The 27,741-nt window shown below is 44.3% G+C and overlaps 1 protein-coding gene across 6 annotated transcripts in view; it reads left to right on the top strand.

Moving 5' to 3' along the window:
- ARMC9 (armadillo repeat containing 9) overlaps positions 1-27,741 on the top strand; it is a 144,014-nt gene that overhangs the window by 7,591 nt on the left and 108,682 nt on the right. For 5 of the 6 annotated variants that reach the window (XM_084847731.1, XM_084847730.1, XM_084847729.1 and 2 more), the window contains exons 4-9: positions 1,824-1,991; positions 5,655-5,810; positions 7,251-7,343; positions 10,327-10,351; positions 14,551-14,708; positions 20,303-20,401. In XM_084847731.1, the coding sequence (XP_084703857.1) occupies positions 1,824-1,991; positions 5,655-5,810; positions 7,251-7,343; positions 10,327-10,351; positions 14,551-14,708; positions 20,303-20,401 (699 nt within the window). The remainder of the gene's footprint in view (positions 1-1,823; positions 1,992-5,654; positions 5,811-7,250; positions 7,344-10,326; positions 10,352-14,550; positions 14,709-20,302; positions 20,402-27,741) is intronic. The other variant, XM_084847733.1, reaches the window with a different exon arrangement.

The following is a 27,741-nucleotide window of genomic DNA, read 5'->3' as shown; positions in this document are numbered from 1 at the left end:
TAAGTTGGTGGATATCACTACATCTTGTGGAGGTGAATTCCATAGTTTAACTATGTGATGTGTGAAGAACTGCTTCCTTTTGTCTGACCTGACTCTTCCACCATTTAGCTTCATCGTATGAGCCCACTGGGTTGTAGTATTATGAGAGAGGGAGCAAAATGCTTTTCTATCCACTTTCTCCAAACCATGAATAATTTTATATATCTCTATCATGTCCCCACAGACTTGCCTTTTTTCTAAACTAAACAGCTCCAAATGTTGTAACCTTGTAGGGGAGTTGCTCCAGATCCTTGGATTATTTTGGTTGCCCTTTTTGCACCTTTTCCAGCTCTGCAATATCCCGTCTTGTGGTTGCACCATAGATTTGTATAAAGGCATTATGATATTGGCAATTTTCTTTTCAATTCCTTTCCTAATAATCCTTAACATGGAATTCGCCTTTTTCACAGCAGCCGCATACTGGACAACATTTTTGTTGATTTATTCACCACAACCCCAAGATCTCTTTCCTGGTCAGGTGCTGTCAGCTAAAGCCCAATCAGTGTATATGCAAAATTAGGATTTTTTACCCTAATATTTTTACCACTTTACAGTTGCTTACACTAAACCACATTTGCTATTTCAACGCCTGTTCACCCAGTTTGGAGATGTCCTTTAGAAACTCTTCACAACCCTTTTTCGTTTTACCACCCTGAATAATTTGGTGTTACCTGCAAACTTGGCCACCTCACCCCTAACTCCAGGTCATTTAGGAACAAGTTAAAAATGCTGGTCCCAGTTCAGATCATTGGGGAACCCCACTTTGAATATTCCTTCATTGTGGGAACTGTCCAGTTATTCCTGCTTTCTGCTTCCTGTTCTTTAACCAGTTACTAATCCATAAGAGAACCCATGCTCCTATTCCATGACTGCTAAGTTTGTTCAGGAGCGTTTGGTGAGGGACTTTGTCAACAGCTTTTTGAAAGTCCAAGTACACAGTGTCTACCAGATCACAGCTACCCACATTCTTGCTGACACTCTCAAAGAATCCTAAAAGGTTAGTGAGCCAGGACTTACCTTTGCAGATGCCATGTTGATTCTTCTTTAGCAAGACTTGATCTTCTATATGCGTGATGATTTTATCTTTAATAATGCTTTCCACCAATTTACCCTGAACATTCATTAAGCTAACCAGCCTGTAATTTCCTGGATTCTTCCTGAATCCATTTTTAAAAATTGGTGTTACATTGGCCACTTCTCAGTCCTCTGGTTGTCAGCCTCAGTTGAAGAGGATAACTGAGGGCAATGAGAAAGTTGTCTGACACCCCCCCCCCCAGTCACATCCATTACCAGTGTGTGTAAGTTCAAGTGTTGTGGTTGAGTTTCCTCCAGTTACCCACCTCTCATTCGTGAAAGATGGCATGAGCTATGGAGATGGGCTATATTGTATGGAGCCCCCCCCCCCCCCCGGTAGGTAGCAGGTAACCATGAGTTGGCTGGAGGCAGGGGGTGTCTCTTGTGTTTTCTGAATGCAAATGTTTTAAAACATTATGTTATATAGTAACCTACCCTGAGCCTTAAAACTAAGTAACAGCAAGAATTGCTGTTGAACTGCTGCCATGAATGCTTCTCCAAGTGCCTATATTGTTCAGACTTGGTACAGGAATGGTGTCCTTAATTAGGTGCTCTTGATCAGTCTTCCTTCTAATGAGCAGATTGGTTCCAGAAAGAGATTAGAAAGGGACTTTTGGAACGTGTACAGATAAGGTATTTCAGCTATAGTACCGAAGGGAGTGAGTTGTCAAATACATAACTACTCCTTTTTCCCCCCTTTTCTTTGAAAGGATCTGCTAACGTCCTTTACTGATGGAGACCAGGACGTCTTCTTTGAACTCTGGGAGGAGCATATTCCCTCCTCAATCCGAGACAATGAGGCTGTTGCCCAGAAGCTGGAGTTCTACCTTCACATCCATTTTGCCATCTTCCTCTTAAAGCACACAGTGGGAAAGCCTGTATGTTTGCTTTTCTCTAAGTTTGGCCTTGCAGGCTTTTTGGCTGTCTAGTCAAGTGAGTGGAGGAGGCTGTGAATTAGTCAGCAGTTGAGTCCCCATGTCTGTGTACCGTTTATTAGATTCAACCCCTTTTCCAGTTAGCTTTTAGATCAGGCTTGTGGCTTCGGCTGGGTTCTTATTGAGGTGGTCAACCTGAGTCCCAGTCTATATCATATGACTGAGTCCTTCTTTATACAAAAGATAGAATAAAAATCCCTCCCTATGGGGAATTAGCTTTGCTTTCTCACTGACATGTTAGCTTTCTCTGTGCTAAGCGCTATTTCGGGGGTGGGGGGTGGATTCCATCATGTGGTTCCACTCAGATATAGGTTGAATTCAGACACTCCTCCAAGCTGTTGTTTGGAGGCAGGCTTGAGCTCATGTGCTCCATCCTCTCCTTGGTCTGTGTGTGTGGGGAGGCGATTGGAAACTTTGGTTCTGATTTGCAGCAAACCATAGTTGGCCATTAATTTTTGTGAACTGCCCAGAGAGCTCGGGCTATTGGGCGGTATAGAAATAAAATGAATAAATAAATAAATAAATAAGCAAGCATCTGAATTCAACAAACTGCATCACTTGGGTTTGTGGGCAAAGTATGGTCTGAGCAAACCATAGTTTGTTGCATTCAGACACTAATGGCAAACTATGATTTGCTGCTATGCCAACAAATTTGGAACACTCAACAGTGGCCGCAAGACTGGAAAAGGTCAGTTTACATTCCAATTCCAAAGAAGAGCAACGCCAAAGAGTGTTCAAACTACCGCACAATTGCGCTCATTTCACATGCCAGCAAGGTGATGCTCAAAATCCTACAAGCTAGGCTTCAGCAGTATGCGAACCGAGAACTACTGGAAGTACAAGCTGGGTTTCGAAGAGGCAGAGGAACTAGAGATCAAATTGCCAACATTCGCTGGATCATGGAGAAAGCAAGAGAATTCCAGAAAAACGTCTATTTCTGCTTCATTGACTACACTAAAGCCTTTGATTGTGTGGATCACAACAAACTGTGGCAAATTCTGAAAGTGATGGGAGTACCAGACCACCTTACCTCTCTCCTGAGAAACCTGTATGAGGGTCAAGAAGCAACAGTAAAAACCAGACACGGAACAACCGATTGGTTCAAAATTGGGAAAGGAGTACGACAAGGCTACATATTGTCACCCTGCTTATTTAACTTATATGCAGAGTTCATCATGAGAAACGCCGGGTTGGATGAATCAGAGGTCGGAATTAAGATTGCCGGGAGAAATATCAACAACCTCCGATATGCAGACGATACCACCCTAATGGCAGAAAGCGAAGAGGATCTCAAGAGCCTCTTGTTGAGGGTGAAAGAGGAGAGTGCAAAAGCTGGTTTGAAACTCAACATTAAAAGAACTAAGATCATGGCATCTGGCCCCATCGTTTCCTGGCATATAGAAGGGAAAGAAATGGAAGCAGTGACAGATTTTACTTTCTTGGGCTGCAAGATCACCGCAGACGGTGACTGTAGCCATGAAATTAAAATACGCTTGCTCCTTGGGAGGAAAGCTATGGCAAACCTAGGCAGCGTAGTAAGAAGCAGAGACATCACCTTGCCGACAAAGGTCCGTCTAATCAAAGCTATGGTTTTCCCAGTAGTAATGTATGGCTGTGAGAGCTGGACTATAAGGAAGGCTGAGCGCTGAAGAATTGATGCTTTTGAAGTGTGGTGCTGGAGAAGACTCTTATGAGTCCCTTGGACTGCAAGGAGGTCAAATCAGTCAATCCTAAAGGAAATCAACCCTGAGTGCTCATTGGAAGGACAGATACTGAAGCTGAAGCTCAAATATTTTGGCCACCTAATGCGAAGAGGAAACTCCCTGGAAAAGACCCTGATGCTGGGAAAGACTGAAGGCAAAAGGAGAAGGGGATGGCAGAGGATGAGATGGCTAGATAGCATCACCGATGCAATGAAAATGAACTTGAGCACGCTCCCGGAGAGAGCGGAGGACAGGAAGGCCTGGCGTGCTATGGTCCATGGGGTCACGAAGAGTCGGACACGACTGAACGACTGAACAACAACCAGAAGAGAAAGTTTCTAATCCCCCCTTATGCATAGAGAAAGGGAAATGCATGAGGCTCATTGGTGCTTGTTCCTGATCCTCCAGATCAAGTATTTATTGCATCAGTGACCAGGCCTTACAGTGCAACCCTAAACACACTAGGGAATAAGCCCCATTGAACACAGTGGGACTTACTTCTTCTGAATAAGCATGCATAGGATTGCACTGGGTCCCAAACATTTTAGATCCTGCTGCTCTTTATGCAAGTACAAAACACCTTTGGGTGCCTGGGTTTCCAGGTTAGTTCCTACTCCTTCCTGCCCTCCAGGCATAAGTATGCCTGCACAGAAGAGAGAGCATCTAAGGAACACTGCTTGTGTCTCATCAATGGTGAGCCACAGATGTGTGACTTTTATAAAATGTTTGGGATTCACTTGAAAGGAAGCAACATAAACTTTAATAATACTTATGAAACTGGAGCAACATCTCTCACACACACAAAATTACAGCCGTTTGTCTTAGTAATAAAGGACCAAAATAGTTCAGCGGCTGTGAAGAGTCCTTTTAAATGGCACAATAAGATCACCTGCAGGCTGCCTGCAGTATTTAATAGGTGAGAATTGATGCCATCTAGAAATAGAGAGTCCTGCTGTGTGGCCCTTTGCTTTCTCCTAGTTTGGGTCCCTGCTCAATTAGAACTGCTGGGCAAGTGTTATTGTGCTATTGGCCAGTCACGTCTGGTCAAAAATGCAGGTATCTTTAAAGTAACTCTCGCAAAAGCTGCAGAACAAAGAATGTTCTGTATCTCCAGTGTTCCCAATAGAGCTGAAAGAATAAAAAAATCCTCCCCTTTTTTGTTTGATGATTGCTGTGTTGCATGTTTCTGAGACCAGAAAAATGTCAGAGTAGAAACTCAGTCATCTTCTTTTTGCATCCAAGTGAAATGCAGGAAACAAGAAAGCATAATTAATAAGTGCCTTTAATAATAATTAGCACTTACATAGTGCTTTAGAATGTTCATGTGCTTCACATGTATTATCTCAGAGGTCCTTCCAACAATCCTGTAAAATAGATTAGTATTATTATCCCCATATTTTGCAAGTGGGGGGCCTGAGGCTGAGAGAGCGGCTTGTCTAAGGCCACCTGTTGGCAGCAATAAGATTTGAACAGGGGTCTCCTTGGTTCATGGCCACTTAGCCACTGTGCTCCACTTGTGTAGTCTGAATATGAATGCTTTCAGTGCCTAAAGACGTTTTCGTGTGCAAGACAAGAGAGTAATAGGGCAAATGTGTATTCTAACAATTTGTCATCCCAGAGCTGCCTGGCTTCTTCCATTTCTGCCATCCTGGCCCCCCTGTGGGTTCCATCTCTGGCTCCCTGCATGCTTTCTGAGCAGTTCCTTGTGGAAAGAGGTGGCTCATATAGAACCTAAACCTGTGTTGTGGAGTTTGAGGAAAAATTAATTTGGGAATCCTGCATTAATACATCAAGCTAGTGAGACCACAGTAAATTGCCGCCTTTTGACAGCTGCCAATCACATTCTGTGTAAACTGTAAGGTTGCTTTCCAAATAGCTGATTTGTGTTTCTTCCTTTTCTAAGAACAAAGCAGCTTTGGATGAAAGGATTTCATGTTTTAAAACTTACCTGGAGACCAAAGGGGCAGCCCTGAGCCAGACTACAGAATTCCTTCCATTTTATGCCTTGCCTTTTGTTCCCAACCCTATGATTCACCCATCCTTCAAAGAACTTTTCCAGGTATGTACTAGATTTGTTCAAGAATGATGGATAGTCACTTTTCTGTTAGATGCAGAATAATGTTTAGCCCAATAAGGTTTATATATTGTTGTCTTCACCCAAAATTGTGGAACATGGGCCTTTGTAATCTTATTTATTTAATGAACAAAAACATTTATATTCCACCTTTCTGTCTTCTAAAAAAAAGATCCCAAGACAATTAACAAATGAAAGGCCTCCTGTTGAATCCTGTATGGAAGAAACACCTCTTTTCAACACCTCTTTTCAGAAGGCCAGCAGTGATGGGGCCATACCGGCCACTCTGAAGGGCATTCCACAACTGGTGCTGTGAATGAAAAGGCCTATTTTTGCTGCATCTTGGACTGTGTGGGAACAGAGAGTAGGACCTTTCATGTTGATCTAGGTGTTTGGCTGGGTACACGTGAGTGGAGATGGCTGTTAAGATACCCTGATCTCAGATCATTTAAGGCCTTACAGGTTAAAATTAGCATACTGAATTGCTCTTGGAAGCAAACTGGTAACCAATACATATGTTATAGTTCTGGAGGGATATGCTTTGTATACTTTGTGCCAGTCAAAACTCTGGTGGCTTCAATCTGGACCAGTTAATGTTTCTGAGTACTTTTCAAAGGCAGCCCAATGTAAAGCATATTACGTCGTCCAACCTAGATGTTGTTGTTGTTCAGTCGTTTAGTCATGTCCGACTCTTCGTGACCCCATGGACCATAGCACGCCAGGCCTTCCTGTCCTCCGCTTTCTCCCGGAGTGTGCTCAAGTTCATATTCATTGCATCGGTGATGCTATCTAGCCATCTCATCCTCTGCCGTCCCCTTCTCCTTTTGCCTTCAGTCTTTCCCAGCATCAGGGTCTTTTCCAGAGAGTTTTCTCTTCGCATTAGGTGGCCACAATATTTGAGCTTCAGCTTCAGTATCTGTCCTTCCAATGAGCAGTCAGGGTTGATTTCCTTTAGGATGGACTGATTTGACCTCCTTGCAGTCCAGGGGACGCAAAAGTGTCTTCTCCAGCACCACAGTTCGAAACCTAGATGTTACTAAGACCTTTAAAAATTGTGACTTGCTCGTGAGGAAACGATCCAGCGTGGTGTTTTCCTTTGCAAGCACTACTGTGCTCTTGTGCAGCTCCCATGGTGCTTGCACAGGATAACTTTACAGTGCACTGTGTGTCTAGAAAATTGCACTCCTCCAGCTTTGATGCCCAGTCCACATTCTGCAATCTCTCCAGCAGAACAACCAGTGGTTTCCTCTGCATACCCTCAATCATCTGATGCTCTATATATATATTACCAGGGAGCACATTTTAAGTTCTGTGTTCCTCTGACTTGCTTATTGGTGTGTAAAAATTGCAATGTGAGACATGTATTGTATGTAGTAAACAACATCTTTAGAAAGCAGTTTGGATTTGTGTGTGTTTCTTTTCTAGGATTCTTGGGAGTCTGATCTAAAAACCAGGCTGGAAGAATTCCTGTCTGCAACTCTAAAAGCAAGTAATGCCCCAAGACTTCTGACATTATATGTATCCTTTGCAAAATGCTCTAAATATAATTAGATTGTTGTCATTGTGAATTAACCCCTTTCAGGAAGTCATATTAATAGGGCTCGCACCCAATTAAAGACATTGTGTAGCTGGATCAATATACATTTGCATATGAACAAGACAATCCTTAGTTTTTAGCTGATGAGTACATACTGTGCAGCAGGGAAAGGGTATTCGGTCTAGGGCAAGATAGGAGGAATGCCTCTTCTAGGATGATGCCTGCTACCTGCATTTTTTGTAAGCACTTGTTTTAAAAATAATTAACACACTTCACAAATATACTCTTCAATTAATTGGGGACACCTTTTTTAATAGATAAAAAGGGATTTACCCAATGCTTCAATCGGTTGATCAAGTAAACATTGGAAGATAAAAATTAGGCAGGATTCAGGGTGGAACCATGGATTTTGCCTTAAGCTCTTGTCTTTAAGGCAGGGGTGGGCATCTTGTGGCCCTTCAGATGTTTTGCCTTGCAACTCCCATCTGCTCTAGCCAGCATGGCCAGTGGTGAGGGATCATGGGAGTTGTAGGCCAAAACGTTTGGAGTGCCTCAGGTTGCCCACCCCTGCTAAACCCTGGCTGTTGATTATCCTATGCATATTGAGGGTGTGATGACACATTTTGCAGGAGAGAGGCTTTGGGGAGGAGGAGGAGGGTACTAGGGCTGGGTGTATCCAATCTCGTCTGATCTCGGAAGCTAAGCAGGGTCAGCCCTGGTTAGTACTTGGATGGGAGACCGCCTGGGAATCAGGCTTCCTGCACTGAGCAGGGGGTTGGACTCGATGGACCCGATGGACTCCCTTCCAATCCTGTGATTCTGTGAGTCTATAATCCTTCCCCTACCCGGTTATTTTCGTCCTGCTGCTTCTTCCTAGCAGCCACTTTACCTCCTGCCCAGGCTGCAGGTGCATATCTGCAATGGAAATATTGATGTTTCTGTCATAAATATGGGTCTGGAACCCAGGCTTGGGGTGTGGGGAGAGCTGCTAGGGGGTAGTTCCAGTGGGAAGCCAGTGGGTAAAGAAAAGGTTAAGTGTCTTCCTCCCACCTAAAGCCTCTCTGCTATAAATTGTGTGCTTCTACCCTCAGTCTGAACAGAAGAAGGGGCAGCTAGGCATTAAAGAAGAGGCATTGAGGTGAATTGTGCAGTTCCACCTGCACTGATGACTTAAATGGCACAGTTGAATTAAAACTTCTGGAGTTACACTGGTCTGTGTCTTCCTCCTCTTTCGTGCGCCAAAGGAAAAAAGGCAATTAAGATATATCCTTCTAAATGTTTGACACATACGTATATGCTTGTTTATACGAGATTGCCATGGTTTAGAACCAGGTGGTTTTTGCCCAAGACAGCTGTCCCTGTGTGAACCTGCTCTTGGTAGCTGAGATCCCGATCATTGTCTGGTAGGATTTTATGAGATATTTCCCCAGCCTCAAGGCTTGTTTGCGTAGTTAGGAATAACCAAGGGTATCCATCTGCATATTAGTCTGCAGAGTCTGCTGCATCGTTAGGACAGGGTTAAAGCATGGCAGTGGAGCGAATGCTTGGCATGCCAAAGGTGCAGGTTTGAGTCCCAGGCATCTCCTTGTAAAAAGAATTCAACTAGCAGGGCAGCCAAAGACATCTCAAACTGAGACCATAGAGAACTGCTACCCAACAGAGCAGACAGTGCTGGCTAGATGGAGCCATCAGTAAAGCAGTGTAAGGCTGCCTCGTATGTTCTAATATTTGCCCGGGTTTTTCTTTCCTGCAACAAAAGGTACAAGTTAGGATAGGTCTGTGCTAGCTGTGTCTTGCCTCAGTTCTCAGATGTAATAGCTTGTGCCCTTCCCACTGTATTCTCTGTTTTGTCCCAATTACTCCTCCCTTTCTGGGGGCTTTTTTGTATGAAAGCTATTGCCCTCAGATGTAGATACCATAGCCTAACAGCAGAGCATATGCTCTGCATGCAGGTTCCCAGTTTCAATCTCTGGCATATCTAATTAAAAGGATCAGATAGGAGGGGTGGGAAAGACCTCTCTGTTCTGGAGAGCCTGGTGAGCTGTTCCCAGTCAGAATAGACAATACGAGGCTAGATGGACTGATAGCTTCCCATGTCCCTAGTTGGTTAAGCAAATGCTGGCTTCCATGCAGTGTCTCTTATGTGGACATCCCCACCACCTCTTATGCCTGAGAAGTTATTTATAAACAAACCACACCAAACCCCAAGAGGAATTGCAGGAGAGATTCACTGGGGAGACTCTTCAGAAGAAGCTGAAGATATTTTGAGTTTGAGGTAGGGGGTGGTACAGCATCTTTCACTTCATACTAGAAGCAGAAAGTGCATGAAGGAATTGACGTAGAACCCAAAAACGTAGGAGGAGGGGTGCTGGATCAGACCAGAGTCCTAGCTGGTCCAGCATTCTGTTCCACAGTTGCCAACCTGGTGCCTGGGGAAGCCCAAAAGAAGGCCATGTGAGCAAGACTACTCTCCTGCCCATGTTCCCCAGCAGCTGGTATTGGGGAGCCAGTTGCCTCTGATCCTGGAAGTAGCATATAGCCATCAGCACTAGTAGCCATTGATAGCCTTCTTCTGCTTGGATTTGTCTAATCCCCATATAAAATGTCCAAGTTGGTGGCCATCTCTACCTCTTTTGGCTGCAAATTCCATAGTTTAACTATGCGCTGTGTGAAGACATCCTTCTTTTTATTTGTCCTGAAGTTCCCACCATTCGACATGGGATGACCCGGTTGGATTCTAATATTGTATGAGAGAAGGAGAAAAACCTTATTGCAGGTTCTTGAACAAGTCACACTCTTGCTCAGTCTTGGTTCTTCATCTGTATCTCCACAGCATTGTTTTTCTGTGGAAAGCTCTATAGCAATGGTGAATAATAATGAGATTCAGTAGGTTTTCTTCAGAGGCATCATTCCGTTGTCAATGTAATGCCCATTTTCCTTAGCTTGCATTCTCTCACACGGCAGAAGGAGAACACTCAGTGCAGCCAAGGTAAATATGTAGATGTTCTGGAGATGACAGATATATTCACTTATGGCATCAGAATGTCTGTAATATATTTGGGTTCTGCTTCCTGGAGCCAAAAAGAGGAGTAAATCAAGGAAGTTACAAGGGCCATTATTTTTAAGCTCTGGGCATTTTTCACACATGAGGCTTAAAAACTGATCACAGAGGTAAAGCCTACATTGGGACAAATGTACTTCGGAGTTCTCTTCCATGATTTGTCATCCTGCCTTAATCACATCTGCATGTGGCTCAAGGGTGCATTTAGGAAAGAAACTACAGGTTAAGAGGAAATCAAGGAGTTTCAAACTCAGTGTCTTCCCTGTGAAGCTAATATGGGGAGTGGGGGAGGATATTTGCAGGGGGGAGTTGGACAATGAAAAGGAATGTTTAAAACATTTTCTTGTCCAGTAATTCTCCCTGTAAATGCCCCACATCATTGGGGAGACGGGGCAGAGTAAGTTCTCCTGATCATTGCCAAGATTTGGAGAAACCCAGAAAAAAATGCTTTGCTTAGCAGTGCCAAACAAAACACTGGGTAGGTATTTAGTGGCTGCAGTTTTACGGTTTGTGTTGTCAGAAAAAAGTGAAAACCTTTTTGATGGTGGGAAAATTGACGGAAGTGTCCTTGGAAAGTCTCTCAATTTTTCTGGTCTATTGAAGTTTTTGCTGAGATAGTATGGAATACAGGGTTGGTGTACTGGGGATACTTACCAGGGAGGCAAGTACCCTGCTCGCTGACTCTCTCTTGCAAATGGCATCTACATTCCTTCTCCAGCTAGGTTCCAGAACCAGAATCCAGCCACCTGGTGGCCAGTTTCAGGGGAAAATCAGCAGGTGCCTGAGAGGTTAAGGGAGAGCTGTGGCTCAGTGGTGGAGCACCTGCCTTCCACGCTGATGGTCCCAGGTTCAATCCCCAGCATCTCCAAGTAGGGCTAGGAAAGCATCCTGCCTGAAACCCTGGAGAGCTGCTTCCAGTCAGTATTGACAGTACTGGGCCAGACCTTATACAGGTCTGACTCTGTATAAGGCAGCTTCCGATGTTTGTATGCTCATCCCTCCCTCCTGCTGGTTTCCCACTGTAACTACCACCCCACCCTCTGCACCTGCAATTCCTGTCACCTCAGCAAACGTAATCTCAGCTGGTATTTTAAAGGTGAGGCACTTCTTGTGAATGCTGCTGTCTGTGTGTTTGTAATAAGATACAAAGGACAGCAGAGACTCTTTCCCAACGTTTTCAGTTAATACCTAGAATGTCTGTAACACCTGGGACTTTGCTTGCGCAGTGCCAGTGTTTCTGCAGCCCTGCAGTCTGGCAGCCAAATAAAAAGCTCTACAGGGAAAGTGTAAAGTGAACACAATTTCCAGCCAGCTCACTTTTTAGAGGCACCCTGAATGAAGCACTTCCTAGCTGGTGAGGAGTCAGCGGATTTTGCAGGTTAATGAAACAGAGTGACCTCAATAGATGCCCTTGAGCATCGTGTTCCTTCATGTCCAGCAACCTCCGAGGGCTTCAGCATGTCAGGCGTGCATAACTCACACTTGTTTATGGAAGGCAACATTTAGATCTGCCTTGCCAGGCTGCTCTTGGTTCATCTGTTACCTGTTCACTTTGCTCGCACTTCGCCATGAGCGCAGAGGTGGTTGCTCCTTTCCTTTTCCCAACAGGGTGCATTGTTGATTGTGTCACAGCCACATCCTGGAGTAATACTCCTGTGCAAAGCTCACACTTCTGAAACAGAAGTTATTTCAGGGTTAGTAAGAATAAGAGTATGTGAACTGCCCTGCAGATTCAGGCTAAAAGTCCCCTTAGTCCAGAACGCCAGCTCCAGCCGTGGCCGGCCAGACCAGATGGACAAATTCTGATAGAAATCCACTACCTCAAGAAGTGGTGATGGTCAGTAGCTTAGATGGCTTAAAAACAAAAGATCAGACAGATGTTAGTAGGGTAGCTCTATCAGCAGCTATAAGGCACCACAGCAAAATGTGGTACAAAGGTAGTATACCTCCGAGCACCAACAACAGGAGCAGGACATCACCATTGTGCCCTTCTTTTGGGCTTTTTAGAGGCATCTGGTTGACCAGTGTTAGAAAAGGAATGCTGGACTAGGTGATGGACTCTTGGTCTAAACCAGCAAGGAAATCCTTACATTCTTGTATATTTATACACAGCTGCACCTAACCAAGCCTTTCAATGTCTTTTAAAGGGGCTTCTAAATATTGATGCATGCATGCAACTTTCCCCTTCTAATAACTGCTGGGAGCATGACTATGGAATCCTGGAAAATTTTCCATGGAAAATTTTCCTCAGTGTTTGTTATTTAAAAAGCATCATTTAGTTTTGTCAGTAGTTTTAAGAAGACTGAAATACAAAAAGATATCTGTTTTTTCTGATCTTTGCCACAACTTGGGAAGCCTGGAAAAACGCTGTTGCTCAGTGGTATAGGACAAAATACTTGGTAGGCATCTGATGGCTGTGGTTGCACAGCTTATTTTGTTTCGGGACAAAATCAAAACAAAATGCTTTTCAACGGGGGGAAAAATTGACTGCAATGTCCTTGGAAACTTGCATAATTTTTCTGGTCTGCTCAAGCTGATGAAATGAAAATAGCAGAGGTGGGAGTGCAAAAAAATGCGTTTTTTTTTTGTTTCACTTGGCATTTCTTCAATAGATTTGGAGTTTTAGGGCTATTTTCCCTGAATGTAACCTTTGCTCCTCCAATTCTGCCACCCTCAGCTGTCCCTGTCTCCCATGCTGCTTCTTATGCCTGAAACCCTGTCCCAGAACATCTGTATCAGCTTTCCCCACCTGTCACGTGTTGACTACAACTTCCAGAATTCCCAGCCATACTGGCTGGGGATTATAGGAGTTGCACTCCAACACATCTGGAAGGTGCCAGGTTGAGGAAAGCTGATCTGTGTGATGTCCCCTGGTGCCAACCCTGCACAGGTGCTAAGCCCTCAATACTGTGCACTGCTGGCTTCTGCTGTAAACAGGCAGAGCTGATTTTCCCTATGCCTGAACCTATATAGAGGATTTGTACATCTGAATCAAATGCAATGAGTGTACTTTCATGAATCAGCTTATGCATGTCTTTTTGTACCCTAAATGTATTTATTTGTTGAAGTTATGAGTCGCCCTGTAGCTGAAGCTCTCAAGCAAATACATAATAAAAGCAAATACAATAAAACCAACAATAAAATACACATTAAAAAAAGAATTCAAAAGCAGAAACAACAATATTTTAAAATAATTTTAAAAGGAGGGATAAATCTCAAAGCAGCAAAGACATGGAAAAGGATAATTTTTTAAATGCAGATTAAACATATCCTTAAATATTAAAGATGCAGCAGTTAATTTTTTTTAAGGGCCTGGGAGAATAAAAAGCTCTTTTTCTGGTGCTGAAAAGTCAGCAAAGCAAAATAGGTACTAGGCAGAATTCTCTAGGTTGCCCCATGGTGAAGGATGGAATTATTGGGTGTCTGTAAATGGGTCTATAAGGAGGGGCAAGGTCATGTCACTGCTCTGTGTTGGGATGGTGATTCCTGTAACTATACATGGCTTCTGATGTATCTTTTAAAAATGGTGCTGTATCATATTGGAGGAGTTTGAATGTGTCACTTCATAAAATGATGCCATTTGGGAAATGGAAGTGCCGGTTCTGTTTTAATGCTCTGTGGTAAAAGCTGATTCCTGTGAAGTTTTTCTTTGAATGTTCCCCAGTAAATACTCGGTTCTGTTTATGAGTGCCATCGTAACAATTCCAAGCAACATTCACTGGGCTTTGAGACGGAATGTTCTAGCAAAACTATCAAGTTGTCAAAGTCTGTTTTAGAGGGAGACACCCTCTGTCCGATCTCCATATTTTGTTGCAGCGATAGGGTGGTGATGTAGTCTAAAGGTAATAGAGAATGTTCTCTTTCTCCTGGCTTGTGTCTACTATGATGGTGATGGTACTGCCTGACAATTGGGTGTTGCAAAATTGAGTAAGTGCCCCCTCATGTTCTTTCATCACCACGTTGGATCACCAGCTAAAATGACAAAGCCCTTTCTTAAAAACTCATTTCTTTTGTAATTTGCATTGCAGAAAAATCAGGATTGTAGTAGTCAGAGTGAAATGGAGAATACAGAGATACGTTGTCCATGTTGCATCAGTGCAACTGATAACTTTCCTTCACTTCCACAGAAATGTTGCAGCAGCTTCATCAGCAGCTGGTGGAGTCTGAACGCAAAACCATGACCTACCTCAAGCGGTTCAACAAAATCCAGGCAGACTATCACAACCTCATTGGGGTCACTGCTGAGCTTGTGGATTCCCTGGAGGCCACAGTTAATGGCAAAATGGTACAGCAGAGCTTGGGAGCATCCAGATTTGGCAATTGGGATACATTATATTTGCATATAGTCGTCATTTTGCATACTTGTTCAGCTTGTTCATCTCTTTCATCATAGCCAGAGCGTTTGACTATAAAAGCTCCTGACACAATAAATTAGTCTTTGACGTGCCACATGGCTGTAGGTTTTGAGTTAAAACTGTACTATAAAAAAAAGTAATAACTTCTATGTAGCAGCTGTAAGTGATTTGAGAATTGCAACTGGTGTATTTTAATACAAAAATGCAGCCATCCTCATTTTTATTATTATAAAAGAAGCATAATTGTTGGCATTAGTCAGATTCTGAAAAAAACTTACGTGTAAGCTAAGTTTTTTTTGTTCAGTATTTTTTGTTCACTGTTATTGTTCAATAGAGTATATAATTAAGTGTATGTAGCATACTGGTATGTACAAACTTCAGGTGTAGAATAAATTCCTGCACTAAGGCCAGAGTGGAGTTCCCAATCGTGTTTTCGTTATAATGCAAATGCATGGCTGGAGAGGCACTTTCAGAGGAGAATCAGTGGATGAGAGTAGGGTGCATAAGCCTTCTTCCAATCAGCAGTCCTGTTCTGCAAATTCTCCCCACCAGCCAAGTTCTGAAACTGGAAGTTAGCACAGCTGGGGGTGGGGGAGGACTGTGGAGGAACCTTTGCAGAGAACTGACTGATGTTAAAGTGGTTAAGTACCCTCACTTCCAGCATTCCTCCACTTCTGGGGTCCCCCTGCATTCAGCATTGATGATACAGACTCATAGAATCATAGGGTTGGAAGGGGTCTACAAGACCATCGAGTCCAACCCCCTGCTCAGTGCAGGAAGCCTGATTCCCAGGCGGTCTCCCATCCAAGTACTAACCAGGGCTGACCCTGCTTAGCTTCCGAGATCAGACGAGATTGGATACACCCAGCCCTAGTACCCTCCTCCTCCTCCCCAAAGCCTCTCTCCTGCAAAATGTGTCATCACACCCTCAATATGCATAGGATAATCAACAGCCAGGGTTTAGCAGGGGTGGGCAACCTGAGGCACTCCAAACGTTTTGGCCTACAACTCCCATGATCCCTCACCACTGGCCATGCTGGCTAGAGCAGATGGGAGTTGCAAGGCAAAACATCTGAAGGGCCACAAGATGCCCACCCCTGCCTTAAAGACAAGAGCTTAAGGCAAAATCCATGGTTTCACCCTGAATCCTGCGTAATTTTTATCTTCCAATGTTTACTTGATCAACCGATTGATGCATTGGGTAAATCCCTTTTTATCTATTAAAAAAGGTGTCCCCAATTAATTGAAGGGCGTATTTTTGATCTCCACAAATACTAAATAAAAAGCTGCTATTTTATATTAAGAATTTACTGTCATTGCCTTCAGTTTTAGAGGATGAAAGTAGAAAGCTTATCCAGAGCCTTGCTAATAATAAGGGCCCAAGTGAAGATAGGATGCTTCCAGAAATTACAAGCAGAATACAGTGGAGGCTGGTAGCTCCGATGCCAGTGGGGCAGAAGCACCTTGTATAGCTCCTTTAGAGTTCTCACTGAAACCTGGAGAAGATTCACCACCCCACTGACATCAGGGCCACCAGTCTCCACTGGTTACTGCACTTACAAGCAGAATACAGTGGAGGCTGGTAATGTCAGTGGGGTGGTGAATCTGCACCAGGTTTCAATCAGAACTCTAAAGGAGATGTCCAAGGTTGGATAGTTCCTTTAGAGTTCTGACTGAAACCCAGAGGGATTTGATGTCCCACTGACATCGGAGCCACCAGCCTCCACTGGCAGAATAATGATTGGTGAGCCCCAGTACTTGCACTGTCTCATGCAGTGTGGCCTGAAGTTGCCCTGGAAATCCGCCCTTTGTTGAACCGTTCCTGTTTTTCCTACTCGTTGCCAGTTGGTGGCACTGCTTAGTTGAGTGTTGGTGTTTCTCTGAGTTCAAAGGAGTTTGGAAATTAAACACGATCACATCAAACTGCGTTTTCTGAGCTTGGGTTGGATCCTAGTGCCAGAAAGGATCAGACAACAAAGTCCAGTCTTTCTCGCCCCCAGGCAAAGAATCCTAATGTATCAGCCCTCACAGATGAAATCATAGAACAGGGATCGCAAACTGCCACTGACAGAGAGCATGAGCTAACAAAAATACTTCAAACTATAGCAGATAACTCAAGCAAGCATATAAACCAGGATGCATGATGACAGGAACTGCCGACTCTCCTTGCCCCCATCCAAACTTCTAGGGTTACTGCGCCAAATCAGGGAGAAAATTCCTTCCTGTCTGCAGATATGAACACTTGTTGAATGACTGTAAAGTGAGCCTCATCCATTCAGCGGAGTCCCCTAAATTTAAAAAAAAAAAAGTATTGGAAACCAGAGTGATTATGGGTTGGATCCAGATTAAGATAGTTGCACTTACATCCAGTTGATTTCAATGAGACTTGAGTTAAGACATGACTAACCTGTCCCATTGATTTCAGTGGGACCTAAGTGGAACTAAACAATCTGAATCCAACCCTATCTTGTTAAAATCTGTACGTTCAAGCGGTATGTGGTGTTATTCTGGATGGCTTTTTCTAGCCTGCCTACATGTAAAAGGGGAACCAACCAGTCAAATGTAGCTGAATGCAGCCGTGGACAGATTGCATAATAAGCCACTGAGAATATCTTCTGACTGTAGATAAAGAAGAAAATGTAGCTAGCCATCATGAAACAGCCCCAGAAAGTGCTGTAGGAATGCAGAATGGCTTTGTTGTTGTTGTTCAGTCGTTCGGTCGTGTCCGACTCTTCGTGACCCCATGGACCATAGCACGCCAGGCCTTCTTGTCCTCCGCTGTCTCCCGGAGTGTGCTCCAGTCCATATTCATTGCATTGGTGATGCTATCTAGCCATCCCATCCTCTGCTGTCCCCTTCTCCTTTTGCCTTCAATCATTCCCAGCATCAGGGTCTTTTCCAGGGAGTTTTCTCTTCGCATTAGGTGGCCAAAATATTTGAGCTTCAGCTTCATTATCTGTCCTTCCAATGAGCAGTCAGGGTTGATTTCCTTTAGGATTGACTGATTTGACCTCCTTGCAGTCCAAGGGACTCGTAAGAGTCTTCTCCAGCACCACAGTTTGAAAGCATTGATTCTTCGGCACTCAGCCTTCCTTATAGTCTAGCTCTCACAGCCATACGTTGCTACTGGGAAAACCATAGCTTTGATTAGACGGACCTTTGTCGACAAGGTGATGTCTCTGCTTCTTACTATGCTGTCTAGGTTTGCCATAGCTTTCCTCCCATGGAGCAAGCGTCTTTTAATTTCATGGCGACAGTCACCGTCTGCAGTGATCTTGGAGCCCCAGAAAATACAGTCTGTCACTGCTTCCATTTCTTCCCCTTCTATATGCCAGGAAGTGATGGGGCCAGATGCCATGATCTTCGTTTTTTTAATGTTGAGTTTCAAACCAGCTTTTGCACTCTCCACTTTCACCCTCAACAAGAGGCTCTTGAGATCCTCTTCGCTTTCTGCCATTAGGGTGGTATCGTCTGCGTATCTGAGGTTGTTGATAATTCTCCCAGCAATCTTAATTCTGACCTGTGATTCATCCAACCCGGCATTTCTCATGATGTACTCTACATATAAGTTAAATAAACAGGGCAACAATATACAGCCTTGTACTCCTTTCCCAATTTTGAACCAATCAGTTGTTCCATGTCTGGTTCTTACTGTTGCTTCTTGACCCTCGTACAGGTTTCTCAGGAGACAGGTAAGGTGGTCTGGTACTCCCATCTCTTTAAGAATTTGCCACAGTTTGTTGTGATCCACACAATCAAAGGCTTTAGCGTAGTCAATGAAGCAGAAATAGACGTTTTTCTGGAATTCTCTTGCTTTCTCCATGATCCAGCGAATGTTGGCGATTTGATCTCTAGTTCCTCTGTCTCTTTGGAACCCAGCTTGTACTTCCGGTCGTTCTCGGTTCACATAGTGCTGAAGCCTAGCTTGTAGGATTTCGAGCATCTCCTTGCTGGCATGTGAAATGAGCACAGTTGTATGGTAGAATCATAGAATCATAGAATCATAGAATAGTAGGGTTGGAAGGGGCCTGCAAGGCCATCGAGTCCAACCCCCTGCTCAATGCAGGAATCCAAGTCAGAGCATCCCTGACAAATGGCTGTCCAGCCTCGTCTTGAAGGCCTCCAGTGTGGGAGAGCCCACCACCTCCCCAGGTAATTGGTTCCATTGCCGTATTGCTCTGACACTCAGGAAGTTTTTCCTGATGTTCAGTCGGAATCTGGCTTCCTGTAACTTGAGCCCATTATTCCGTGTCCTGCACTCTGGGATGATCAAGAAGAGATCCTGGCCTTCTTCTCTGTGACAACCTTTCACAGAGAAAGGTTGGTAGTTTGAACAGTCTTTGGCATTGCCCTTCTTTGGCATTGGAATGTAAATGGACCTTTTCCAGTCTTGTGGCCACTGTTGAGTGTTCCAAATTTGTTGGCATATTGAGTGCAGCACTTTAACAGCATCATCTTTTAGGATTTTAAATAGCTCGGCTGGAATACTGTCATCTCTGCTATCTTTGTTGTTAGTAATGCTTCCTAAGGCCCACTTGACTTCACTCTCGAGGATGTCTGGCGCAAGTTCAGTGACCGCACTATCATGGCTATCAGGGACATTAAGATCTTTCCTGTATAGGTCTGTGTATTCTTTCCACCTCTTCTTAATCTCATCTGCTTCTGTTAGGTCCCTGCCTTCTTTGTCCTTTATCATGCCCGTCTTTGCACAAAACGTTCCCTTGAGATCTCCGATTTTCTTGAAGAGATCTCTAGTCTTTCCCATTCTATTGTTTTCTTCGATTTCTTTGCAATGTTCATTTAAGAAGGCCTTCTTGTCTCTCCTTGCTATTCTCTGGAACTCTGCATTCAGTTGGATATATCTTCCCCTTTCTCCCTTGCTTTTTGCTTCCCTTCTTTCCTCAGCTACTTGTAAAGCCTCATCAGACAGCCACTTTGCTGTCTTGCATTTCTTTTTCTTTGGGATGGATTTAGATTTTAATTCCCTCTGCTCTTCCCCAGTAGTATATTGGACAGCTTCCGACCTGAGGGGCTCATCTTCCAGCGTCATATCTTTTAGCCTTGTGATATGTTCCATGGGGTTTTCTTGGCCAGAATACTGGAGTGGGTTGCCATTTTCTTCTCCAGTGGACCACATTTTGTCAGACCTCTCCACCATGACCTGTCCGTCTTGGGTGGCCCTGCATGGCATAGCTTATGGCTTCACTGAGTTACGCAAGCCCCTTCGCTACAACAAGGCAGTGATCCATGAAGGGGCAGAACGGCTACTCTGATGGTATTTTACTGATGTGACTTGAGCATACCCAGCCTTACTGCTTTAGGGATTTTTTTGTCGTGTTCCCATACTGATTGGGATTTATTTATTTATTTATTAAATTTATTTATTGCCCATCTGGCTGGTCACCCAGCCAGATGGGCGATTCTGTTGTTTTTGGTACCTCTTTGAAAGATACTTCTTGTGGAAATAATTGGTTGAAGTCAGTGTTCTAGTTTCCCACTGACTTGGTTTATTTTTCTGTCATAGATCACCCCAGAAGATCTGCAGAGTGTCTGCGTGCGTTTGTTTAGTAACCAGATGAGGCAGAGTGTAGCACATAGCATAGACTTCACAAGACCTGGAACTGTAAGTATAATGTTGTGGACATATGTTAGTTAATAACTAATACCATTACCCTATGGCCATAGGATGGTATACATAAGATGAGCATTACCAGTTATACCTCCCAAATGTATATACATCTGTAATGGTTCTGTAATGTGCTAATGGCTTTGAACAAGGTCATTTTTGCCAGTTCTCATAAAAAGGAATGGCACATTTGTGTGCATGGTCCCACAACACATGCATGTAGTGCTTTTACATGTACTGAACACTCCTCAGCTTTGATCTTGTTTCTTTTCGCAACAGCAGTGTGAGGTACGGTACTACTTACCCTAATTTTACAGATAGGAAACTGGTTGCAGTGGAGTGATGTTTGCCAAGACTGCCTATCGTGAACTATGGGATCATAGAGTTGGAAGGGGGCATTTAGGCCATCGAGTCCAACCCCTTGCTCAGTGCAGGAATCCAGTGTAAAGCATCCCTGACAGATGGCTGTTCAGTCTCTGCTTCCATACCTCCAGTGACAGAGAGTCCACCACCTCTCTAGGCAGTTGGTTCCATTGTCTGATTGACTTTTGGGAAGTTTTTCCTGATGTTCAACTGAAATCTGTTTTCCTGTAACTTAAGCCCACTATATCATATCTTACAGTCTTGAATGATAGAGAACAGGTTGTTGCATGACAACCCTTTATGTACTTGAAAAGTACTATCAGTTTATGACTCACTTGAACCAAGTCATCCAGATCCAGCTTGGCCTGCCTGATGGAAATATAGACAGAGCTCTGTGTGTATTTTACAATTCTAGGCAAGTGCAGAAAACCCAGAGAATGTAATCATGGGCAGAGAATTCAGCTTTTTAGAATCTTAGTTTTCATTATATATCTCTAATATATTGTTAGATAGAAAAATGCATGTGTATGCATAGATGTATAAATTGTCTGTCTCAGAGGGAAAGAGAGAACATAAGAAGAGCCATGCTGGATCAGACCAAAGGCCTGTCTAGTCCAGCATTCTGTACCCACGGTGGCCAACCAGATGCCCCGATAGGAAGCCCACAAGCAGGACACAAGCAGAATAGCACTTCCTTGATTATGTTCCCCAGCAACTGCAGTTCAAAGGCATGTTGCATCTGACATTGGAGGTAAAATAAAGCTAAACCCTTTTTTAAAGCTGTCCAAGTTGGTAGCCATCATTACATCCTGTGGTAGCAAATTCCACAGTTTAACTATGTGCTGTGTGAAGAAGTTCTTCCTTTTATCTGTCCTGAATCCCCCACCATCAGCTTCATGGGATGACACCAGGTTCTAGTATTATATGAGAGAAAAACTTTTTATCCACTTAATCTGCACCATGCATAGTTTTAATACACTTCTATCATATTCCTCCTTACTTGCATTTCTTCTAAGCTAAACAGCCCCAAATGTTGTAACCTTTCCTCACAGGGGAGATGTTCTAACCCACTGATGGTTTTGGTTGCCCTTTTCTGCACCTCCAGTATCCTTTTTGAGGTGCAACAACCAGAACTGTACATAGTATTCCAAGTGTGGTAATACCATAGATTTGTATAAAGCTGGCATGGGGACCTTTGTTCAGTCCATGTGCCAAATTTCAATCTGGGAAAGGTCTCGGGGCTATATTCCTTCTGTAGGCAGGGCCAAAGGCAAAGTGGGCACCTACTCAGAAGTAAGCAGGATAAGCTTCTGCTTGTCTACTCAGAAGTAACCAGGACTGAATCACTCACCAGCACTTCCAAATAACTTCCCAGATACTAAGCTTCTGCATGTCTAGCTGTTGCCAGTGTTGCTGTCAGACCTTGGGGATGTGCAGCCAAATCCTCTGCATCTTTGTTCAGTGGGACTTGCTTCTGAATAAGTGCACATGGGATAGCAGCTTCAGATATAATGCTCATATTAGCCATCAGGACTTGGTTGGGTGATTGCAGGTGAGTCACTTGATCTCTGAGCTTAGTTCCCCATCTGAAAAATGGAAATAATAGCGATCTTTCTCACAGGTTTGGTATGAGGGTGGACAAAATGAAACTTGTTTTAAATGCTTTGCATGGAGAAGATGTTACAGAAATGATCTCCCTATTAAAGGCAATTCCCAACAGTCTGTTTCTGTCCACCGTGACTAAGGATGGGACTGTGTAGTCCCTAGGATGGGGCTATGTGGATGAAGAGGCGGGGCTATGCAGATATGAGCAGGCTTGGTCCTGGGGTCACTGAGGCAGACACACAAATTTAGCCCCCCCACCCCTGGTGATGTTCCCTAGTGCAGCCCTTGACTTTCCCCTACTCTCACTTGCATGGTATAAAGTAATGCACTACAGTTGGGGATAGCATTGCAGGAAAGGCAATATCTCCCCCATCCCGGAAAATGGGTGGAGCCGTCCTTCACTGGCAGGGATCTCAGAGGGTGCAGCATTCCAGTCCTCCCGTCATTACTTTGATGGATATTTTGGCAGTTAATAAGAAAACCAGCCAAATAGGTTATAAACAAGAACGTTAACACATTTGATGGTCTTTGAAATTCTTGAGTTTATTGGCAGAGGCATGTCAGCTTAAAGCATGTCTCTCATAATGTATTCTTTATGCGTTGCTTTTGTGACTTGAGCCACAGGCAGATGAAACCCATGTTGCATTCATGTTTATGTTTAAATCTTTCATCTTTTGCTGAAAGGAACATGATGCATTCTTGCACTGATTCATTTTCTATGCATTCTTTTTAGAGAAAATGCTTTCAATTCCAATTGTATAATAGTCATCTGTCTGGCAAACAGTAATTCTTCTTCATGGTCTCTGAGCATCACACATATGGGCTCCGCGGAGCCTCAATTCAGGAAACGTCTATAAGTGAGAAGTTTTGGTCAGAACCCTTCCCCCACCATCCCAGTGCAAATGTCCCTAGCGGGTTCCCACTTATTCCCTCAGTTTTCTTTCAGCTGCCATTGTGGTAGCCTCGTGAGGGAACTCTTCTTGCATTCAGTTCAATCTGAAAGCGCTTTTTCAGCTGAGGCTTTATTCTTTCTGTCTTCTTTCTATCAACCTTTTTTCTATCTTTACTCTTCTTGTTGTTTTTATTTTTATTTGGTTTTTCAGGATCTCGCCATTGCCCTTATGGACGTATGGCCTTTAAGGTGCCATTTCGAAAGTGTGTCCGTTGTGGAGCCAAGTTACCACCATCCAGTGGGTGTACTCTTTGCCTTTTCTGGCTCAGAGAAGGCCATGTTGTTGAGGCTTCTCTTCATTGCCAAGCCTTCTCGAAGCAGGCGAAGAGAAATTGTTCTGACCGGCTGAAAGCCGCACTCTGGAAACATGCGTTGGAAGCTGTTGAGGAGCCAAAAGGGATGGCAGGGATGCCAACCTTGCCCTCAAACAATTTGCCTGCTGCACACGAGCCTGCTCCAGTGTTGGAGTTATTGGCCCCTCAGCGTTGTACTCGTCTGAGTACACAAGATCCTTCCACTCTGGGATCATCTTTGACGTTTTCACTGGGTAAGAAGCTAACCAAAAAGGCTAAGGCTTCCAAACAGGCTAGTCTGTCTTCTTCGGAGTCAAAAAAGAAGAAAAAGACTTCTAAAAGGTCAGATGACCTTACTTGGGATTGAGTGCGCCCCTCGGGCTCCTCCGCTCTTCCCGACTCTGCGCAATGTTACGAAGTATCCCCAAATTCTGCTCATCTGGGAAAATGTGGCCTGTATCTGGATGGGGTCTAGGGTTTTTTGGTCTTGGAGAAGGGCAGAAAAACAGATCCCATAGGATGTTAAGGCCTTGCACAACCCAAGAGGAGATGCACACTTCTTGCATAAACTTTCTGGCCAGCCACTGTGCTCTGATTGTCTTATCTTCTCAGTTAACACGTGCACATTTCAGATCTTGCCTCAGTTCAACAACTATGGAAGACCCCACCATGAAAATATTTTATGCTGATTTCTAACCTTCCTGTTTAAGCCAAATAGAAAGAAAAATAAAGAATTCAATGCCTTTTAAAGCTGTAAGACCCTGAAAACCCAATATTGTGTAAGCAAGCATGCCTACATGACTCTTTGGTCACCTTTGTTTAAGACCATCACCAAAATCCCCCTGGCTACCTTGCTTACCTGGACTTGTGAAACCAGAGATATGTGCCCATCAACTCCCATCCTTTCCTCATATCAGGAAAGAAAGAGAATCCCATTGTCTTCTTTCTTCCTTTAATGTCTGACACCTAAAAATCCATTTTCCGACATCCTCAAATAATCTTGGAAGGAAGACTTGTTTTGTTTTATTCTGGTTACTACATCCTGAGAGAAAAAGGTTAAAAACAGCAACCCAAATTTATAGAGCAAGCAGCGAGGGAGAGAAGGAAAGAGGACTCCTTCCATCCTTTCTCCTCAGAAGAGTAAACCCCCCTTTCCTCCCTTCTTTCTCAAAGAAGGAACTCAACAGAGCTTCCCATCACTTCACAAGTCAGCAGATAAGGGGAGGTAAATCTTTGTATCATCTTCTATTTCCTTCTCTCTTTTCCTACTCCCCTATTCAAATATCAAGCTGAAAATTCCTCCCACACCTTTCTCTCTCTTCCTCCATGATCAGCCACAGATACCACACATACAATACACACACATGATTTTCTATGCATCCCAGTGTACTGTTAATGTATGATTCTAATTTCCCAAATGTATGTATAGTTCTAATTTCCGTGATGTGTGATTTTAATTCATTTTAAATTCCTCTTTATTAAATCAAAGAATTGCTTTCAAAGACCTTGTTATGGTCTCTGACTCTCTCAGCTTGTAGGGGTATCAGGTTTTCCTAAGCGCCCAGAGTTCAACGCCAAAAGATCCCTTAGGTATGTGTTTAGTTTACATGTATGTGATATGTATGCCCATGTAAATTAAAGCATACTTTGTAACAGCGAGCATCTCAGGACTAACAGTGACCTCCAGTACTGGCTGCATCTCCCCCTGCTCCATCAATCCCTTGGTCGAACATGGTCCCCTGTACCGAAGACAGCACCACCTGCTCCACTAGTGTTATTTTCACCGATTCATATGGTGAATCCAACCCCTGCAGGGGAGCTTATGCCAATCACATCGACATTGGAGGGTGGAATCCAAGATCCATCCCCAACGGAGCCACCCATTCTGTCACATTGGTACTGACTAGAAGGGTTCGACACAAGCTGTGATGGGTGTCTGCAGTCACCAGATTCAATCTACCTGGTTGCTTCTTCTAACAGAGATCATCCCCCTAGTTTTTAACAAGTGAAGCTGTTATTCGGACAGGTCTAGATCACCATTCTGTGAGTGGGATAGATGTTCAGCCTGGGACTCATGATTCAAGAGACCCCAGGATTGGGTTGAAGACCATGATGATCCTTACAGTCCTTACAACCCTCCTCGCCATCCTGATCCTCCTCACCAGGGAGAAAGTCATTACCGATGACTGAGAAGATGGCTTTTGCATGACAGTACTCCGATTGTACTGTCTGCTCAACTGCTGCTACAGACATCGCAGTTGCAGATTGTCATGTCTGCTGCACCACAGCCACAGGCAGCGCAGATGCAGAGCATCCTACCCACAAATCAGCTGCTGGCCACTACAATCATCCCACAGACTAATATCAGTGATGTCCTGTTGCTTTCCTGAAAGGAGGGAGAGAAACAGGCTCTGCGTCAGGTTCCACCAGAAGACTGTCTGCTTTCTGGTATGGAAGGCTATCAATCTGACACCACACCTCAGTCTTCCTACCCTCTTTCCATCTCCTCTCCTGATGTGGTTATTGGGTCAAATGACACTGTCTCCCTGTCAGAGGACCTGGAACAATTTTCTAGTCTGGTTCTGAGACTGGCACAGGCCTTGGGCTTAGAGACCCAACAGGTAGCCTCCATGGTGCAGGATCCAGGTTTTGATGCTTTGAATGCAGAATTATCCTGACCAGTGGCCATCCCTCTCCTCCCTGCACTACAGCAGACCGTTAAACAATCCTAGAAAGCCCCCTCCACTATGCCACCAACATCCAAGGGCTTGGAGGGAATGTATTGTTTACCATGCCGGTGGTAAACAATATCGCCCTGCTTCGCCATGCCTGGTTGAGGTCAGCTGGCCTTCCACAGGAGACTACAGCCCACATCAAAGACCTGTCCTTTGATGGTCAAGTATTGTTTAATGCAAAAACTGATGATGCATTAGACTCGGTCCAGAAGACCTGTACCATGGTGTGCCGTATGGGTTTTATGCCCCAGCAGCTATCCAGGTGACAACGTTGGTTGCAAGGTTCCACTGCCGGATATCAACCCCACCAACTGCGGCCAGCGCAACTGCACCACTCTCAACCAGTGGTGTCAGGAAAGTCTTTCTCGACTTCAAAGTCACATGACTATCACCACAAGACTCACAGTACAAACAAGTGGCACCTTTGACTCAGACCCCCTTCTTTTTCATCCCTCTGCTTGTCTTCCCATCTTTGGAACTCTTGTGTCCTCTTATCATTGGACCTGGTGCATCATCACATTGGGCTCCAGGGTTCTTTCCATCATACAGAGGGGCTCCAGGTGGCCATCACATCTGCATGGCAGGCCAGTGAGCTCTGTGTGCTCAGGGTAAACCAGCCCTAGCTCACTTTTCACCGAGACAAAGTGGTCCTCAGACCTGACGCCTCTTGCCTAAAGTCATGTTGGACTTTAATTTGAACCAGGACATTATTCTGCCTGCTTTTTTTGCCTCCCCATGTACACCTCTGGAGTCAACATTGCATATGCTTGATGTGTGCTGTGCTTTGGCTTTCTACAAGTTGAGGACTGAGCAGTTCAGACTGTTGCCTCACCTCTTTGTCTGCTACAGTGGCAAATGCAAGGGCCAGCCTCTCTTGACTCGGCGCTTCGCCTCCTGGGTCGTCAAGATCATTGAGCTGTCATATGAGCTGGCTGGACACAAACTGTTTGCCCCAGTCTGAGCTCACTCTACTCGTGCGGTAACAATGTCAGTCGCATTCGACAGAGGGGTTGCCATCCCTGAACTGTGCTGTGCTGCGACCTGGTTGACACCCTCTACCTTTGTTAGGCGTTATAGGCTGGATGTTCGGGCTAGAGCTGATGGTACTTTTGGTTGTGCTGTCCTTTCCTCTGTTTTGTGGTAGGACACCAACCCACCACCTTGTAAGTTGGCTTGCTACTCGCCCATATGTGTGGTGCACAGAGACTACAAAGAAGAAAGAGGGGTTGCTACCTGTAACTGTAGTTCTGAGTGGTCATGTGTGCATTCACATTGGATTCTGGTCTGCTCCGGAGCCTCATGGTGATGTATGGTCAGGTCTGCTCAGTTCTATAAGATCCAGGCAGTGACACTTTCTGTCTTCATGTGCACCTCCTGCTTTGAGTTTTT

This window comes from Heloderma suspectum, chromosome 3 (assembly GCF_057233095.1).
Source record: "Heloderma suspectum isolate Gila_16-S chromosome 3, 16-S_ref, whole genome shotgun sequence".
Lineage (NCBI taxonomy): Eukaryota > Metazoa > Chordata > Lepidosauria > Squamata > Helodermatidae > Heloderma > Heloderma suspectum.
Note: the sequence above shows the minus strand (reverse complement) of the source record. Positions and strands in the feature narration are given on the sequence as shown.